Genomic DNA, 18,775 nt, shown 5'->3' with positions numbered 1-18,775 from the left:
GGAGCAAGCGTCCGTGGTGCTGGGTGCTGCCCCCGTTATCGCTTCCGCTACCACCCCCGGAGGGACCCCCCCCACCCACCCCCCCACCAACCCCTCGGGGTGCGCCCGTGCCGAGCTCTACGTGAGGTGGGTGCTGGGGACCCCCCCCCCGGGGCACCCGTGGGTGCTGGGATCCTCACTGAGGGGGGTGGGCACCTCCTTGGGTGGCTTGGGACCCCTCCTTGGGGCACCTATGGGTGCTGGGACCCCTCCCCAGGGTAACTGGAACCCCCCCCAGGGTAACTGAGAGCCCTCCCCAGGGCACCCATGGGTGCTGGGACCCCCCTCTGGAGCACCAATGGGTGCTGGGATCCTCACTGAGGGGGGTGGGTGCCTCCTTAGGGTGCTTGGGACCCCCCTCAGGGTACCTGGGACCCCTCCCCCCTTATATTTAGGGGTCCCCCCCTGGGTGGGGGGGGTCCCAGGGGTTTGGGGGATGGCACCCATGGGTGCTGGGACCCCCTCGGGGAACCCATGGGTGCTGGGACCCTCACTGAGGGGGGTGGGCACCTCCTTAGGGTGCTCGGGACCCCCCTCAGGGTACCTGGGACCCCTCCCCCCTTATATTGTCACCCCTCCCCCCTGGGTGGGGGGGGTCCAGGGGTTTGGGGGATGGCACCCATGGGTGCTGGGACCCCCTCGGGGAACCCATGGGTGCTGGGACCCTCACTGAGGGGGGTGGGCACCTCCTTGGGTGGCTTGGGACCCCTCCTTGGGGCACCTATGGGTGCTGGGACCCCTCCCCAGGGTAACTGGAACCCCCCCACGGTAACTGAGAGCCCTCCCCAGGGCACCCATGGGTGCTGGGACCCCCCTGGAGCACCAATGGGTGCTGGGACCCTCAATGAGGGGGGTGGGCGCCTCCTTAGGGTGCTCGGGACCCCCCTCAGGGTACCTGGGATCCCTCCCCCCTTATATTTAGGGGTCCCCCCCTGGGTGGGGGGGGTCCCAGGGGTTTGGGGGATGGCACCCATGGGTGCTGGGACCCCCTCGGGGAACCCATGGGTGCTGGGACCCTCACTGAGGGGGGTGGGCACCTCCTTGGGTGGCTTGGGACCCCTCCTTGGGGCACCTATGGGTGCTGGGACCCCTCCCCAGGGTAATTGGAACCCCCCCAGGGTAACTGAGAGCCCTCCGCAGGGCACCCATGGGTGCTGGGACCCCCCTGGAGCACCAATGGGTGCTGGGACCCTCAATGAGGGGGGTGGGTGCCTCCTTAGGGTGCTCGGGACCCCCCTCAGGGTACCTGGGACCCCTCCCCCCTTATATTTAGGGGTCCCCCCCTGGGTGAGGGGGGTCCCAGGGGTTTGGGGGATGGCACCCATGGGTGCTGGGATCCCCTCGGGGAACCCATGGGTGCTGGGACCCTCACTGAGGGGGGTGGGCACCTCCTTGGGTGGCTTGGGACCCCTCCTTGGGGCACCTATGGGTGCTGGGACCCCTCCCCAGGGTATTGGAACCCCCCCAGGGTAATTGAGAGCCCTCCCCAGGGCACCCATGGGTGCTGGGACCCCCCTGGAGCACCAATGGGTGCTGGGACCCTCACTGAGGGGGGTGGGCGCCTCCTTAGGGTGCTCGGGACCCCCCTCAGGGTACCTGGGATCCCTCCCCCCTTATATTTAGGGGTCCCCCCCTGGGTGAGGGGGGTCCCAGGGGTTTGGGGATGGCACCCATGGGTGCTGGGATCCCCTCGGGGAACCCATGGGTGCTGGGACCCTCAATGAGGGGGGTGGGCACCTCCTTAGGGTGCTCGGGACCCCCCTCAGGGTACCTGGGACCCCTCCCCCCTTATATTTAGGGGTCCCCCCCTGGGTGAGGGGGGTCCAGGGGTTTGGGGGATGGCACCCATGGGTGCTGGGACCCCCTCGGGGAACCCATGGGTGCTGGGACCCTCACTGAGGGGGGTGGGCGCCTCCTTAGGGTGCTCGGGACCCCCCTCAGGGTACCTGGGACCCCTCCCCCCTTATATTTAGGGGTCCCCCCCTGGCTGAGGGGGGTCCCAGGGGTTTGGGGGATGGCACCCATGGGTGCTGGGACCCCCTCGGGGAACCCATGGGTGCTGGGATCCTCACTGAGGGGGGTGGGCACCTCCTTGGGTGGCTTGGGACCCCTCCTTGGGGCACCTATGGGTGCTGGGACCCCTCCCCAGGGTAACTGGAACCCCCCCAGGGTAACTGAGAGCCCTCCCCAGGGCACCCATGGGTGCTGGGAACCCCCTGGAGCACCAATGGGTGCTGGGACCCTCACTGAGGGGGGTGGGCACCTCCTTAGGGTGCTCGGGACCCCCCTCAGGGTACCTGGGACCCCTCCCCCCTTATATTTAGGGGTCCCCCCCTGGGTGAGGGGGGTCCCAGGGGTTTGGGGGATGGCACCCATGGGTGCTGGGACCCCCCTGGAGCACCAATGGGTGCTGGGACCCTCAATCAGGGGGGTGGGCGCCTCCTTAGGGTGCTCAGGACCCCCCTCAGGGTACCTGGGATCCCTCCCCCCTTATATTTAGGGGTCCCCCCCTGGGTGAGGGGGGTCCCAGGGGTTTGGGGATGGCACCCATGGGTGCTGGGACCCCCCTGGAGCACCAATGGGTGCTGGGACCCACACTGAGGGGGGTGGGTGCCTCCTTAGGGTGCTCGGGACCCCCCTCAGGGTACCTGGGACCCCTCCCCCCTTATATTTAGGGGTCCCCCCCTGGGTGAGGGGGGTCCCAGGGGTTTGGGGGATGGCACCCATGGGTGCTGGGACCCCCTCGGGGAACCCATGGGTGCTGGGACCCACACTGAGGGGGGTGGGTGCCTCCTTAGGGTGCTCGGGACCCCCTTCAGGGTACCTGGGACCCCTCCCCCCTTAAATTTGGGGGTCCCCCCCTGGGTGGGAGGGGTCCCAGGGGTTTGGGGGATGGCACCCATGGGTGCTGGGACCCCCTCGGGGAACCCATGGGTGCTGGGACCCTCACTGGGACCCTCACTGAGAGGGGTGTGGGCGCCTCCTTAGGGTGCTCGGGACCCCCCTCAGGGTACCTGGGACCCCTCCCCCCTTATATTTAGGGGTCCCCCCCCTGGGTGAGGGGGGTCCCAGGGGTTTGGGGGTGGCACCCATGGGTGCTGACCTCCTCTGTCCCCCCCACCCAGGAAATGCACCTTCGACATGTTCAGCTTCTTGGCCTCCCAGCACCGGAGCCCCCCCCAGGGACCCCCTCCCCGCGAGGAGGAGGAGGAGGAAGTGCAGCTGAAACCCACCCGGTGAGGGACACGGCACCCATGGGTGGGGGGCAGGGTGCTGGGACCACCATGGGTGGGGGGCTTGGGTGCTGGGAGCTGGGACCCCCATGGGTGGGGGGCTGGGTGCTTTGGGAGGGGTCTGAGTGCTGGGACCCCCATGGGTGGGGTCCGGGTGCCAGGGAGGGGTCCAATGGGTGGGGGGTGGGGTGCTGGGACCACCATGGGTGGGGGGCTGGGTGCCTTGGGAGGGGTCCCATGGGTGGGGTCCGGGTGCCAGGGAGGGGTCCCATGGGTGGGGGGCAGGGTGCTGGGACCACCATGGGTGGGGGGCTGGGTGCCAGGGAGGGGTCCCATGGGTGGGGGGCTGGGTGCCAGGGAGGGATCCCATGGGTGGGGGGCAGCTTGCTGGGTGCCCTGGGAGGGGTTTTTGGGTCCCATGGGTGGGGGGCTGGGTTCTGGGAGCTGGGACCCCCATGAGTGGGGGGCTGGGTGCCTTGGGAGGGGTCTGAGTGCTGGGACCCCCATGGGTGGGGTCCGGGTGCCAGGGAGGGGTCCCATGGGTGGGGGGCGGGGTGCTGGGACCCCCATGGGTGGGGGGCTGGGTGCCAGGGAGGGGTCCCATGGGTGGGGGGCAGGTTGCCGGGTGCCCTGGGAGGGGTTTCGGGGTCCCATGGGTGGGGGTCTGGGTGCTGGGAGCTGGGACCCCCATGAGTGGGGGGCTGGGTGCCTTGGGAGGGGTCCCATGGGTGGGGGGCAGGTTGCCGGGTGCCCTGGGAGGGGTTTTGGGGTCCCATGGGTGGGGGTCTGGGTGCCAGGGAGGGGTCTGGGTGCCCTGGGTGGGGTCAGGGTGGGGTCTGGGTGCCCTGGGTGGGGTCAGGGTGGGGGTCTGGGTGCCATGGGTGGGGTCAGGGAGGGGTCTGGGTGCCCTGGGTGGGGTCAGGGTGGGGTCTGGGTGCCCTGGGTGGGGGTCTGGGTGCCCTGGGTGGGGTCAGGGAGGGGTCTGGGTGCCCTGGGTGGGGTCAGGGTGGGGTCTGGGTGCCCTGGGTGGGGGTCTGGGTGCCAGGGAGGGGTCTGGGTGCCCTGGGTGGGGTCAGGGAGGGGTCTGGGTGCCCTGGGTGGGGTCAGGGAGGGGTCTGGGTGCCCTGGGTGGGGTCAGGGTGGGGTGTGGGTGCCGGGGGGGTCGGGGTGCAGGGTGTGGGTGCCCCCTGACCCCCCCCCAGCCGCCCCACCAGCCTGGAGCTGCCGATGGCCATGAGGTTCCGGCACCTCAAGAGGACGGCGAAGGAGTCCCTGGGCGTCTATCGGTGGGACACGGGCACCCCCTGTCACCCCCTGTCACCCCCTGTCACCTCCTGTCACCCCCTGTCACCTCCTGTCACCTCCTGTGCCACCCGCTGCCACTTTGTCACCTCCTGTCACCTCCTCTGGCACCTCCTGGCACCCTCTGGCACCCGCTGCCACTTTGTCACCTCCTGTCACCTCCTGTCACCTCCTGTCACCCCCTGTCACCTCCTGTCACCTCCTGTCACCTCCTGTGCCACCCCCTGCCACTTTGTCACCTCCTGTCACCTCCTGTCACCTCCTGTCACCCCCTGTCACCTCCTGTCACCTCCTGTCACCCCCTGTCACCTCCTGTCACCTCCTGTGCCACCCCCTGCCACTCTGGCACCTCCTGTCACCTCCTGTCACCCCCTGTCACCTCCTGTCACCCCCTGTCACCTCCTGTCACCTCCTGTCACCTCCTGTCACCCCCTGTCACCTCCTGTCACCTCCTGTCACCTCCTCTGGCACCCCCTGCCACTCTGGCACCTCCTGTCACCCCCTGTCACCTCCTGTCACCTCCTGTCACCTCCTGTCACCCCCTGTCACCCCCTGTCACCTCCTGTCACCTCCTGTCACCCCCTGTCACCTCCTGTCACCTCCTGTCACCCCCTGGCACCTCCTGGCACCTCCTGGCACCTCCTGTCACCCCCTGTCACCTCCTGTCACCTCCTGTCACCTCCTGTCACCTCCTGTCACCCCCTGTCACCTCCTGTCACCTCCTGTCACCTCCTGTCACCCCCTGTCACCCCCTGTCACCTCCTGTCACCTCCTGTCACCCCCTGTCACCTCCTGTCACCTCCTGTCACCTCCTGTCACCTCCTGTCACCCCCTGTCACCCCCTGTCACCTCCTGTCACCCCCTGTCACCCCCTGTCACCTCCTGGCACCCCCTGTCACCTCCTGTCACCCCCTGTCACCCCCTGTCACCCCCTGTCACCTCCTGTCACCTCCTGTCACCCCCTGTCACCTCCTGGCACCTCCTGTCACCTCCTGTCACCTCCTGTCACCCCCTGCCACCTCCTGTCACCTCCTGTCACCTCCTGTCACCTCCTGTCACCTCCTGTCACCCCCTGCCACCTCCTGTCACCTCCTGTCACCTCCTGTCACCCCCTGTCACCTCCTGTCACCTCCTGTCACCTCCTGTCACCCCCTGCCACCTCCTGTCACCTCCTGTCACCTCCTGTCACCCCCTGTCACCTCCTGTCACCTCCTGTCACCTCCTGTCACCTCCTGTCACCTCCTGTCACCCCCTGTCACCTCCTGTCACCCCCTGTCACCTCCTGTCACCTCCTGTCACCCCCTGTCACCTCCTGTCACCTCCTGTCACCCCCTGGCACCTCCTGGCACCTCCTGTCACCTCCTGTCACCCCCTGTCACCTCCTGTCACCTCCTGCCACTTTGTCACCTCCTGTCACCTCCTCTGGCACCCCCTGCCACTCTGGCACCTCCTGTCACCTCCTGTCACCTCCTGTCACCTCCTGTCACCTCCTGTCACCCCCTGTCACCTCCTGTCACCTCCTGCCACTTTGTCACCTCCTGTCACCTCCTCTGGCACCCCCTGCCACTCTGTCACCTCCTGTCACCTCCTGTCACCCCCTGTCACCTCCTGTCACCTCCTGTCACCTCCTGTGCCACCCCCTGCCACTTTGTCACCTCCTGTCACCTCCTGTCACCTCCTGTCACCTCCTGTGCCACCCCCTGCCACTTTGTCACCTCCTGTCACCTCCTGTCACCTCTTGTCACCTCCTCTGGCACCCCCTGCCACTTTGTCACCTCCTGTCACCTCCTGTCACCTCCTGTCACCTCCTGTGCCACCCCCTGTCACCCCCTGTCACCCCCTGTCACCTCCTGTCACCCCCTGTCACCTCCTGTCACCTCCTGTCACCTCCTGTCACCCCCTGTCACCTCCTGTCACCTCCTGTCACCTCCTGTGCCACCTGCTGCCACTTTGTCACCTCCTGTCACCTCCTGTGCCACCCTCTGGCACCCCCTGTCACCTCCTGTCACCTCCTGTCACCTCCTGGCACCTCCTGGCACCTCCTGTCACCTCCTGTCACCTCCTGTCACCTCCTGTCACCCCCTGTCACCTCCTGTCACCCCCTGTCACCCCCTGTCACCTCCTGGCACCTCCTGGCACCTCCTGTCACCTCCTGTCACCCCCTGTCACCTCCTGTCACCCCCTGCCACCTCCTGTCACCCCCTGTCACCTCCTGTCACCTCCTGTCACCTCCTGTCACCTCCTGTCACCCCCTGTCACCCCCTGTCACCTCCTGTCACCTCCTGTCACCCCCTGTCACCCCCTGCCACCTCCTGTCACCTCCTGGCACCTCCTGTCACCCCCTGTCACCTCCTGTGCCACCCCCTGCCACTTTGTCACCTCCTGTCACCCCCTGTCACCTCCTGTCACCCCCTGTCACCTCCTGTCACCTCCTGTCACCTCCTGTCACCTCCTGTGCCACCCCCTGCCACTTTGACACCTCCTGTCACCTCCTGTCACCCCCTGTCACCTCCTGTCACCTCCTGTGCCACCCCCGGCCACTTTGACACCTCCTGTCACCCCCTGTCACCTCCTGTCACCCCCTGGCACCTCCTGGCACCTCCTGTGCCACCCCCTGCCACTTTGTCACCTCCTGTCACCTCCTGTGCCACCCTCTGGCACCCTGTGGCACCTTGTCACTTTCTGTGTCACCTTGGCACCTCCTCTGGCACCTCCTGTCACCCTGTGTCACCTCCTGTGTCACCCTCTGTCACCTTGTCATCCCTGGGGGGGGAGGTGACAACAAAATGGGGGGGGGAGGTGACAATGGGGGGGGAGGTGACAATGGGGGGGGAGGTGACAATGGGGGGGGAGGTGACAACAATGGGGGGGGAAGTGACAACAATGGGGAGGAGGTGACAATGGGGGGAGGTGACATTAATAGGGGGGAGGTGACAATGGGGGGGGAGGTGACAACAATGGGGGGAAGGTGACAACAAAATGGGGGGGAGGTGACAATGGGGGGGGGAGGGGACAATGGGGGGCAGGTGACAACAATGGGGAGGAGGTGACAACAATGGGGGGGAGGTGACAATGGGGGGGAGGTGACAATGGGGGAGGAGGTGACAATGGGGAGGGAGGTGACAACAATGGGGAGGAGGTGACAATGGGGGGGAGGTGACAATGGGGGGAGGTGACATTAATGGGGGGGAGGTGACAATGGGGGGGAGGTGACAATGGGGGGAGGTGACATTAATGGGGGGGAGGTGACAATGGGGGGGAGGTGACAACAATGGGGGGAAGTGACAGTGGGGGGAGGTGACATTAATGGGGGGGAGGTGACAATGGGGGAGGAGGTGACAATGGGGGGGGAGGTGACAATGGGAGGGGAGGTGACAATGGGGGGGGGGGAGGTGACAATGGAGAGTAGGTGACAACAATGGGGGGGAGGTGACATTAATAGGGGGGAGGTGACAATCGGGGGGGAGGTGACAACAATGGGAAGGTGACAATGGGGGGAGGTGACATTAATAGGGGGGAGGTGACAATGGGAGGGGAGGTGACAACAATGGGGGGGAGGTGACAATGGGGAGGAGGTGACAACAATGGGGGAAGTGACAGTGGGGGGAGGTGACATTAATAGGGGGGAGGTGACAATGGGGGAGGAGGTGACAATGGGGGAGGAGGTGACAACAATGGGGGGGGAGGTGACAACAATGGGGGGGGAGGTGACAATGGGGGGGAGGTGACATTGGGGGGGAGGTGACAATGGGGGGGGGAGGCGGCAATGGGGGAGGTGACAACAATGGGGGGGAGGTGACATTGGGGGGGAGGTGACAACAATGGGGGGGGAGGTGACATTAATAGGGGGGAGGTGACAATGGGGGGGGGGAGGTGACATTAATGGGGCTTGGGGGAGGTGAGAGCCACCCGGGGGGAGGTGAGAGCAGCCGGGGGGGAGGTGACAGTGTGGGGGAGGTGACAGTGTGGGGGAGGTGACAGCTGTGTCCCCAGCTCTGCCATCCACGGCCGGGGCCTCTTCTGCAAACGCAACATCGAGGCCGGGGAGATGGTGATCGAGTACTCGGGGATCGTCGTGCGCTCGGTGCTGACCGACAAGAGGGAGAAGTTCTACGACAGCAAGGTGGGACCTTGGGGACACCTTGGGGACACTTTGGGGACACTTTAGGGGCGTCCTGAGCCACCCCGGGGCACCCACTGGGTGAGGGGACTCCATAAGGACGTGAAGAGTGAGGGGCTTGGTGGTCACCAAGGTGTGGGAGAAGGTGGTGGGACACCTTGGGGCCACCTTGGGGACACTTTAGGGACAGCCTGGGGACACTTTAGGGACAGCCTGGGGCACCTTTGGTGTGAGGGGTGAGGGACTCAAGGTGTGGGAGAAGTGCGGTGGGACCTTGGGGACCTTGGGGACACTTTGGGGACACTTTAGGGGCACCCACTGGGTGAGGAGACTCCGTAAGGATGTGAGGAGCGAGGGGCTTGGTGGTCACCAAGGTGTGGGAGAAGTTCTACGAAGTGTGGTGGGACCTTGGGGCCACCTTGGGGACACTTTGGGGACACTTTGGGGACACTTTAGGGAACATCCTGAGCCACCCCGGGGCACCCACTGGGTGAGGAGACTCCATAAGGATGTGAGGAGCGAGGGGCTTGGTGGTCACCAAGGTGTGGGAGAAGTTCTACGAAGTGTGGTGGGACCTTGGGGCCACCTTGGGGCCACCTTGGGGACACTTTGGGGACACTTTAGGGACAGCCTGGGGCACCTTTGGTGTGAGGGGTGAGGGGTTCAAGGGGTGGGAGAAGTGTGGTGGGACCTTGGGGACACTTTAGGGGCACCCACTGGGTGAGGAGACTCCATAAGGATGTGAGGAGCGAGGGGCTTGGTGGTCACCAAGGTGTGGGAGAAGTTCTACGAAGTGTGGTGGGACCTTGGGGACACCTTGGGGACACTTTAGGGACACCCTGGGGCACCTTTGGTGTGAGGGGTGAGGGGCTCAAGGTGTGGGACCTTGGAGACCTTGGGGACACTTCAGGGGCACCCATTGGGTGAGGAGACTCCGTAAGGATGTGAGGAGCGAGGGGCTTGGTGGTCACCAAGGTGTGGGAGAAGGTCTACGAAGTGTGGTGGGACCTTGGGGACACCTTGGGGACACTTTAGGGACGCCCTGGGGCACCCACCAGGTGTGGAGGCTCCATAAGGGTGTGAAACACCCACTGGAACCTCCATCCCATGATGGTTCCACCACCCCTTGATGGTTCCTCCCCCCTCTTGATGCTCTCTCCACCCATGGAGACATCTCCATGACCTTGGCTGCCCCACACCTCCACCCCATGATGGTTCCTCCACCCCATGGTGCTCTCTCCATCCCATGGAGATGTTCTCCAGATGTTGGGTTCTCCATGACCCCAATTCTTGGTGTTCTCCCGATCCCATGGAGATGTTCTCCAGATCTTGGGTACCCCATGATGGTTCCCCCACCCCATGGAGACATCCCCATCACCTTGGCTGCCCCACATCTCCACCCCATGATGGTTCCTCCACCCCATGGTGCTCTCTCCATCCCATGGAGATGTTCTCCAGATGTTGGGTTCTCCATGACCCCAACTCTTGGTGTTCTCCCCATCCCATGGAGATGTTCTCCAGATGTTGGCTGCCCCCCAATGGTTCCCCCACCCCATGGAGACATCTCCATCACCTTGGCTGCCCCACATCTCCACCCCATGATGATTTTCCCATCCCATGGAGACGTTCTCCAGATGTTGGGTTCTCCATGACCCCAACTCTTGGTGCTCTCTCCATCCCATGGAGATGTTCTCCAGATCTTGGGTTCTCCATGACCCCAACTCTTGGTGTTCTCCTGATCCCACGGAGATGTTCTCCAGATCTTGGGTTCTCCCGATCCCATGGAGACGTTCTCCAGATGTTGGGTTCTCCATGACCACCCCACGATGGTTCCTCCACCCCATGGTGCTCTCTCCATCCCATGGAGATGTTCTCCAGATGTTGGGTTCTCCCGATCCCACGGAGATGTTCTCCAGACCTTGGGTTCTCCATGACCCCAACTCTTGGTGTTCTCCCCATCCCATGGAGATGTTCTCCAGACCTTGGGTTCTCCATGACCACCCCACGATGGTTCCTCCACCCCATGGTGCTCTCTCCATCCTGTGGAGATGTTCTCCAGATGTTGGGTTCTCCTGATCCCATGGAGATGTTCTCCAGATGTTGGGTTCTCCATGACCCCAACTCTTGGTGTTCTCCCGATCCCATGGAGATGTTCTCCAGATGTTGGCCGCCCCACAATGGTTCCCCCACCCCATGGAGTCATCTCCATGACCTTGGGTGCCCCACACCTCCACCCCACGATGGTTCCTCCACCCCATGGTGCTCTCTCCATCCCATGGAGATGTTCTCCAGATGTTGGGTTCTCCATGACCCCAACTCTTGGTGTTCTCCCAATCCCATGGAGATGTTCTCCAGATGTTGGGTTCTCCATGACCCCAACCCTTGGTGTTCTCTCCATCCCATGGAGATGTTCTCCAGATGTTGGGTTCTCCATGACCCCAACTCTTGGTGTTCTCCCGATACCATGGAGACATTCTCCAGATCTTGGGTTCTCCATGACCACCCCACAATGGTTCCCCCACCCCATGGCGACACCTCCATGACCTTGGGTTCCCCACACCTCCACCCCACGATGGTTCCTCCACCCCACAATGGTTCCTCCACCCCATGGTGCTCTCTCCATCCCACGGAGACGTTCTCCAGATGTTGGGTTCTCCATGACCCCAACTCTTGGTGTTCTCCCGATCCCATGGAGACGTTCTCCAGATCTTGGGTTCTCCATGACCCCAACTCTTGGTGCTCTCCTGATCCCATGGAGATGTTCTCCAGATCTTGGGTTCTCCCGATCCCATGGAGACGTTCTCCAGATCTTGGGTTCTCCATGACCACCCCACGATGGTTCCTCCACCCCATGGTGCTCTCTCCATCCCATGTAGACGTTCTCCAGATGTTGGGTTCTCCATGACCCCAACTCTTGGTCTTCTCCCGATCCCATGGAGACGTTCTCCAGATGTTGGGTTCTCCATGACCCCAACTCTTGGTCTTCTCCCGATCCCATGGAGATGTTCTCCAGATCTTGGGTTCTCCATGATGGTTCCCCCACCCCATGGAGACATCTCCATGACCTTGGGTGCCCCACACCTCCACCCCACGATGGTTCCTCCACCCCATGGTGCTCTCTCCATCCCATGGAGACGTTCTCCAGATGTTGGGTTCTCCATGACCCCGACTCTTGGTGTTCTCCCCATCCCATGGAGATGTTCTCCAGATGTTGAGTTCTCCCGATCCCATGGAGACGTTCTCCAGATGTTGGCCACCCCACAATGGTTCCCCCACCCCATGGAGACATCTCCATGACCTTGGGTGCCCCACACCTCCACCCCACGATGATTTTCCCATCCCATGGAGACGTTCTCCAGATCTTGGGTTCTCCATGACCCCAACTCTTGGTGTTCTCCATCCCATGGAGATGTTCTCCAGATCTTGGGTTCTCCATGACCCCAACTCTTGGTGTTCTCCCCATCCCATGGAGATGTTCTCCAGATCTTGGGTTCTCCATGACCCCAACTCTTGGTGTTCTCCCCATCCATGGAGACCTTCTCCAGATCTTGGGTTCTCCGTGACCACCCCACGATGGTTCCTCCACCCCATGGTGCTCTCTCCATCCCATGGAGACGTTCTCTTCTCCAGATGTTGGGTTCTCCATGACCCCAACCCTTGGTGTTCTCCCAATCCCATGGAGATGTTCTCCAGATGTTGGCCGCCCCCACAATGGTTCCCCCACCCCACCATGGCGACACCTCCATGACCTTGGGTTCCCCACACCTCCACCCCACGATGGTTCCTCCACCCCACAATGGTTCCTCCACCCCATGGTGCTCTCTCCATCCCATGGAGACGTTCTCTGGATGTTGGGTTCTCCATGACCCCAACTCTTGGTGCTCTCTCCATCCCATGGAGACGTTCTCCAGATCTTGGGTTCTCCATGACCACCCCATGATGGTTCCTCCACCCCATGGTGCTCTCTCCATCCTGTGGAGACGTTCTCCAGATGTTGGGTTCTCCATGACCCCAACTCTTGGTGTTCTCCTGATCCCACGGAGATGTTCTCCAGATGTTGGGTTCTCCATGACCCCAACTCTTGGTGTTCTCCCGATCCCATGGAGACATTCTCCAGATCTTGGGTTCTCCATGACCACCCCACAATGGTTCCCCCACCCCATGGAGACATCTCCATGACCTTGGGTGCCCCACACCTCCACCCCACGATGGTTCCTCCACCCCATGGTGCTCTCTCCATCCCATGGAGACGTTCTCCAGATGTTGGGTTCTCCATGACCCCAACTCTTGGTGCTCTCCTGATCCCATGGAGATGTTCTCCAGATCTTGGGTACCCCATGATGGTTCCCCCACCCCATGGAGACATCTCCATGACCTTGGGTGCCCCACACCTCCACCCCACGATGGTTCCTCCACCCCATGGTGCTCTCTCCATCCCATTGAGACATTCTCCAGATGTTGGGTTCTCCATGACCCCAACCCTTGGTGTTCTCCCGCTCCCATGGAGATGTTCTCCAGATCTTGGGTTCTCCGTGACCCCCAACTCTTGGTGTTCTCCCCATCCCATGGAGATGTTCTCCAGATGTTGGGTTCTCCATGACCCCAACTCTTGGTGTTCTCCTGATCCCATGGAGACGTTCTCCAGATCTTGGGTTCTCCATGACCACCCCACAATGGTTCCCCCACCCCATGGAGACATCTCCATGACCTTGGGTGCCCCACATCTCCACCCCACGATGATTTTCCCATCCCATAGAGACCTTCTCCAGGTGTTGGGTTCTCTATGACCCCAACTCTTGGTGTTCTCCCCATTCCATGGAGACGTTCTCCAGATCTTGGGTTCTCCGTGACCACCCCACGATGGTTCCTCCACCCCATGGTGCTCTCTCCATCCTGTGGAGATGTTCTCCAGATGTTGGGTTCTCCATGACCCCAACTCTTGGTGCTCTCCTGATCCCATGTAGACGTTCTCCAGATGTTGGGTTCTCCATGACCCCAACTCTTGGTGTTCTCCCGATCCCATGGAGATGTTCTCCAGATCTTGGGTACCCCCACCCCATGGAGACATCTCCATGACCTTGGGTGCCCCACACCTCCACCCCACGATGGTTCCTCCACCCCATGGTGCTCTCCCCATCCCATGGAGACGTTCTCCAGATGTTGGGTTCTCCATGACCCCAACTCTTGGTGTTCTCCCGATCCCATGGAGATGTTCTCCAGATCTTGGGTTCTCCTGATCCCATGGAGATGTTCTCCAGATGTTGGGTTCTCCCGATCCCATGGAGATGTTCTCCAGATCTTGGGTTCCCCATGACCACCCCACGATGGTTCCTCCACCCCATGGTGCTCTCTCCATCCCATGTAGACGTTCTCCAGATGTTGGGTTCTCCATGACCCCAACTCTTTGTGTTCTCTCCATCCCATGGAGATGTTCTCCAGATGTTGGGTTCCCCCACCCCATGGAGACATCCCCATGACCTTTATCTCCTCCATCCCACCCTCTCCACCAGGGCATCGGGTGCTACATGTTCCGGATCGACGACGCGGAGGTGGTGGACGCCACGATGCACGGGAGCGCCGCGCGGTTCATCAACCACTCCTGTGAACCCAACTGCTACTCCAGGGTCATCCAGGTGGAAGGACACAAGCACATTGTCATCTTCGCCCTGCGCCGCATCCTCCGGGGCGAGGAGCTCACCTACGACTACAAGTTCCCCATCGAGGAACCGGCGGCCAAACTCCCCTGCAACTGCGGCGCCAAACGCTGCCGGAGGTTCCTCAACTGAGGTGGGATGGAGTCCTGGATGGAGCTTTGGAGGTGCTGGAGATGCCCTCAAAGAAAGGAACTTGTGGGGTGGTTGTGGGGTGGAGTTCTGGAAGCTCTGGAGATGCCTTCAAAAAAAATGATGGTGTGGGATGGAGTTGTGGAGGTGCTGGAGAGGGTTCTGAAGGAATTAAGTCAAGGGGTGGTTGTGGGGTGGAGTTCTGGAAGCTCTGGAGATGCCTTCAAAGAAAATGACGGTGTGGGATTGGTTTTCGGTGGAGTTCTGGAGGTTCTGGAGATGATTCCAATTAAATGACGTCAAAAAATGGTCATGGGGTGGAGTTCTGACAGCTCTGGAGATGCCCTCAAAGAAACAAAGTTGAGGGGTGGTTGTTGGGTGGAGTTCTGGAAGCTCTGGAGATGCCTTCAAAAAAAATGATGGTGTGGGATGGAGTTGTGGAGGTGCTGGAGAGGGTTCTGAAGGAATTAAGTCAAGGGGTGGTTGTGGGGTGGAGTTCTGGAAGCTCTGGAGATGCCTTCAAAGAGAATTCTGGTGAGGGATTGGTTTTGGGTGGAGTTCTGGAGGTTCTGGAGATGCCCTCAAAGAAAGGAACTTGTGGGGTGGTTGTGGGGTGGAGTCCTGGAAGCTCTGGAGATGCCTTCAAAGAACATAATGTCATGGGATGGAGCTCTGGAGGTCCTGGAGATGCCTCCAGTGAAATTCCAGCCAGGGATGGGATCTCCTCTCGTCATCTTCGCCCTGCGCCGCATCCTCCGGGGCGAGGAGCTCACCTACGACTACAAGTTCCCCATCGAGGAACCGGCGGCCAAACTCCCCTGCAACTGCGGCGCCAAACGCTGCCGGAGGTTCCTCAACTGAGGTGGGATGGAGTCCTGGATGGAGCTGGATGGAGCTGTGGAGGTGCTGGAGATGCCCTCAAAGAAAGGAACTCGTGGGGTGGTTGTGGGGTGGAGTTCTGGAAGCTCTGGAGATGCCTTCAAAGTAATAACATCTTGGGATTGGTCTTGGGTGGAGTTCTGGAGGTTCTAGAGATGCCTTCAAAAAAAATGGTGTGGGATGGAGTTTCTGGAGAGAGTTCTGAAGGAATTAAGTCAAGGGGAGGTTGTGGGATGAGGTTCTGGAGATGATTCCAATTAAATTAAGGCAAGAGATGGTTCTGGAACGGAGTTCTGGAAGCTCTGGAGATGCCTTCAAAAAAAATGATGGTGTGGGATGGAGTTTCTGGAGAGGGTTCTGAAGGAGTTAAGTCAAGGGGTGGTTGTGGGGTGGAGCTCTGGAAGCTCTGGAGATGCCTTCAAAGAAAATGATGGTGTGGGATTGGTTTTGGGTGGAGTTCTGGAGGTTCTGGAGATGATTCCAATTAAATGACATCAAGAGGTGGTTGTGGAATGGAGTTCTGGAAGCTCTGGAGATGCCTTCAAAGAAAATGATGGTGTGGGATGGAGTTCTGGAGGTTCCGGAGATGCCCTCAAAGAAAGGAACTCGTGGGGTGGTTGTAGGGTGGAGTTCTGGAAGCTCTGGAGATGCCTTCAAAGAAAATGATGGTGTGGGATTGGTTTTGGGTGGAGTTCTGGAGGTTCTGGAGATGATTCCAATTAAATGACGTCAAAAAATGGTTGTGGGGTGGAGTTCTGAAAGCTCTGGAGATGCCTTCAAAGTAATAACATCTTGGGATTGGTCTTGGGTGGAGTTCTGGAGGTTCTAGAGATGCCTTCAAAGAAAATGATGGTGTGGGATCGAGTTGTGGAGGTGCTGGAGAGGGTTCTGAAGGAATTAAGTCAAGGGGTGGTTGGTGGGTGGAGTTCTGGAAGCTCTGGAGATGCCTTCAAAGAACATAATGTCATGGGATGGTTGTGGGATGGAGCTCTGGAGGTTCTGGAGATGATTCCAATTAAATGACGTCAAAAAATGGTTGTGGGGTGGAGTTCTGGAAGCTCTGGAGATGCCTTCAAAGTAATAACATCTTGGGATTGGTCTTGGGTGGAGTTCTGGAGGTTCCAGAGATGCCTTCAAAAAAAATGACGGTGTGGGATGGAGTTTCTGGAGAGGGTTCTGAAGGAATTAAGTCAAGGGGTGGTTGTGGGGTGGAGTTCTGGAAGCTCTGGAGATGCCTTCCAAGACAAAATGATGGTGTGGGATTGGTTTTGGGTGGAGTTCTGGAGGTTCTGGAGATGATTCCAATTAAATGACATCAAAAAATGGTTGTGGGGTGGAGTTCTGGAAGCTCTGGAGATGCCTATCAAAGAACGTAATGTCATGGGATGGTTGTGGGATGGAGCTCTGGAGGTTCTGGAGATGATTCCAATTAAATTAAGGCAAGAGATGGTTCTGGAACAGAGTTCTGGAAGCTCTGGAGATGCCTTCAAAGACAATTCTGGTGTGGGATTGGTTTTGGGTGGAGTTCTGGAGGTTCTGGAGATGATTCCAATTAAATGACATCACGGGGTGGTTCTGGAACGGAGTTCTGGAAGCTCTGGAGATGCCTTCAAAAAAAATGATGGTGTGGGATGGAGTTTCTGAGAGGGTTCTGAAGGAATTAAGTCAAGGGGTGGTTGTGGGGTGGAGTTCTGGAGATGATTCCAATTAAATGACATCAAGGGGTGGTTCTGGAACGGAGTTCTGGAAGCTCTGGAGATGCCTTCAAAAAAAATGACGGTGTGGGATGGAGTTTCTGGAGAGGGTTCTGAAGGAATTAAGTCCATCCCTCCTGTACGAATGGGTGGGGAGGTAAATAGGAAGAGTTTCCAGGTCACCGAGTGGTTAAGGGACTGGTGCCAACGACAGGGTTTGGGGTTTTTTGGTCATGGGATGCTATAGGAGCCACCTGGCCTGGTGGTGGCAGGTGGGATGCACCTGTCCAGAGGGGGAAGAGGCTTTTGGGGCAGGACTTAGCAGGGCTCCTTGAGAGAGCTTGAAACCAGATGTGAAGGGGGAAGGGGAGAAAAGTGGGGCTGGTAGGGACAAACACAAGAAGAAGGAACCGGGGCCTGAAGGTCTAAGGAGGATTTAGTCCCACCCGTGTGCTCTGTTTGTTTCCTGAAATGTCAGCCTCACCTCCATCCCTGGAAAGGTGATGGAACAACTTGTTCTTGTCACTATCTCCAGGCATATCAAGGACACGGGGGTCATCAAGAGCAGTCAGCGTGGTTTTATCAAGGGTAAATCATGTTTGACCAATGTCACGATCCGAGTTATTATTTATATTTTGTTTGCGAGGAAAATTCAGCCACTACTCATAGACGACCCGTGAGTTTACAAAAATAACCAGGCTTTATGATTTAAACAAGTTCAAAGGATTTATTTAGGATTTATACAATTAGTTACTTTGGAGAGAAGAGTCGTTAAGAAGAGAAAAGAAGGAGGGTGATTAAGATGTTATCACCGTCCGCCGGCCTCGGCCTCTGGCTGTGGTCGGGTGCGCAGGGTCTGTGGCTCCTGCCGCTTCTCTGTCCCGGAGCTGAAGCCCAAGTGCCGAGAGAGGGGGGGTCCAGAAGAAGCCGCCTCGCCGCTTTCCGCTTGGGCCTTCAGAGCTGCTTCCCGCCTTTTTGCGCCGAGCTGGCTGGAGTTTGTAGTCACAGGAGCTGCTTCCACGTGTCCTTCTGAGCTGCTGGCTGCTCCGAGCTGAGCTGCTGGCTCCTCCGAGCTGCTGGCTCCTCCGAGCTGAGCTGCCGGCTCCTCCGAGCTGAGCTGCTGGCTCCTCCGAGCTGAGCTGCTGGCTCCTCCGAGCTGAGCTGCTGGCCCCTCCGAGCTGAGCTGCTGGCTCCTCCGAGCTGAGCTGCTGGCTCCTCCGAGCTGCTGGCTCCTCCGAGCTGAGCTGCCGGCTCCTCCGAGCTGAGCTGCCGGCTCCTCCGAGCTGAGCTGCCGGCTCCTCCGAGCTGAGCTGCCGGCTCCTCCGAGCTGAGCTGCTGGCTGCTCCGAGCTGCTGGCTCCTCCGAGCTGCTGGCTCCTCCGAGCTGCTGGCTCCCCCGAGCTGCTGGCTGCTCCGAGCTGCTGCGTCTTCGGTTCTTCTGGGGCGATTTTTATACAGGAAAAGAAAAGGGGTCCCTTTTTTGCATAAGGCCCTGATACATACAGATTTCCCGACTTCCCGGAGATGAGTCATCCTTATCTTTTAGTCTTTTTGGGTGTCCTGCTACCTTCATTGTTTCCATCCTGCACCAGGAGACGACCTGATAAGTATTCTTATCTTTTAGGTGTATGTCAGGCATATGGTGAGGTAAACATATGTTAATTGACAAAATGTTGCAACATAGCAGGGAGAAAGAAAAAAAAAAAAAAAAGATTGATTCAAGAGA

General features: G+C 60.1%; 1 protein-coding gene across 1 annotated transcript; it reads left to right on the top strand.

The window, feature by feature from the left end:
- The first annotated feature begins 6 nt into the window (after window positions 1-6).
- LOC139790887 (histone-lysine N-methyltransferase 2B-like) lies at window positions 7-14,624 on the top strand. Its single transcript, XM_071732683.1, has 5 exons — window positions 7-126; window positions 3,165-3,275; window positions 4,475-4,558; window positions 8,568-8,697; window positions 14,205-14,624. Exons 2-5 carry the CDS (start codon window positions 3,181-3,183, stop codon window positions 14,478-14,480), a joined length of 585 nt encoding a protein of 194 aa, XP_071588784.1. The 5' UTR covers window positions 7-126; window positions 3,165-3,180; the 3' UTR covers window positions 14,481-14,624.
- The last annotated feature ends 4,151 nt before the right edge of the window (window positions 14,625-18,775 follow it).

This window comes from Heliangelus exortis, unplaced genomic scaffold, assembly GCF_036169615.1.
Source record: "Heliangelus exortis unplaced genomic scaffold, bHelExo1.hap1 Scaffold_292, whole genome shotgun sequence".
Lineage (NCBI taxonomy): Eukaryota > Metazoa > Chordata > Aves > Apodiformes > Trochilidae > Heliangelus > Heliangelus exortis.
Note: the sequence above shows the minus strand (reverse complement) of the source record. Positions and strands in the feature narration are given on the sequence as shown.

Coding starts and splice junctions, on each gene's coding strand:
- LOC139790887 (XM_071732683.1), top strand. CDS start 3,181: ATGTTCAGCTTCTTGGCCTCCCAGCACCGGAGCCCCCCCCAGGGACCC. Junction 3,276..4,474: donor GTGCAGCTGAAACCCACCCG/GTGAGGGACACG, acceptor ACCCCCCCCCAG/CCGCCCCACCAGCCTGGAGC. Junction 8,698..14,204: donor AGAAGTTCTACGACAGCAAG/GTGGGACCTTGG, acceptor CCTCTCCACCAG/GGCATCGGGTGCTACATGTT.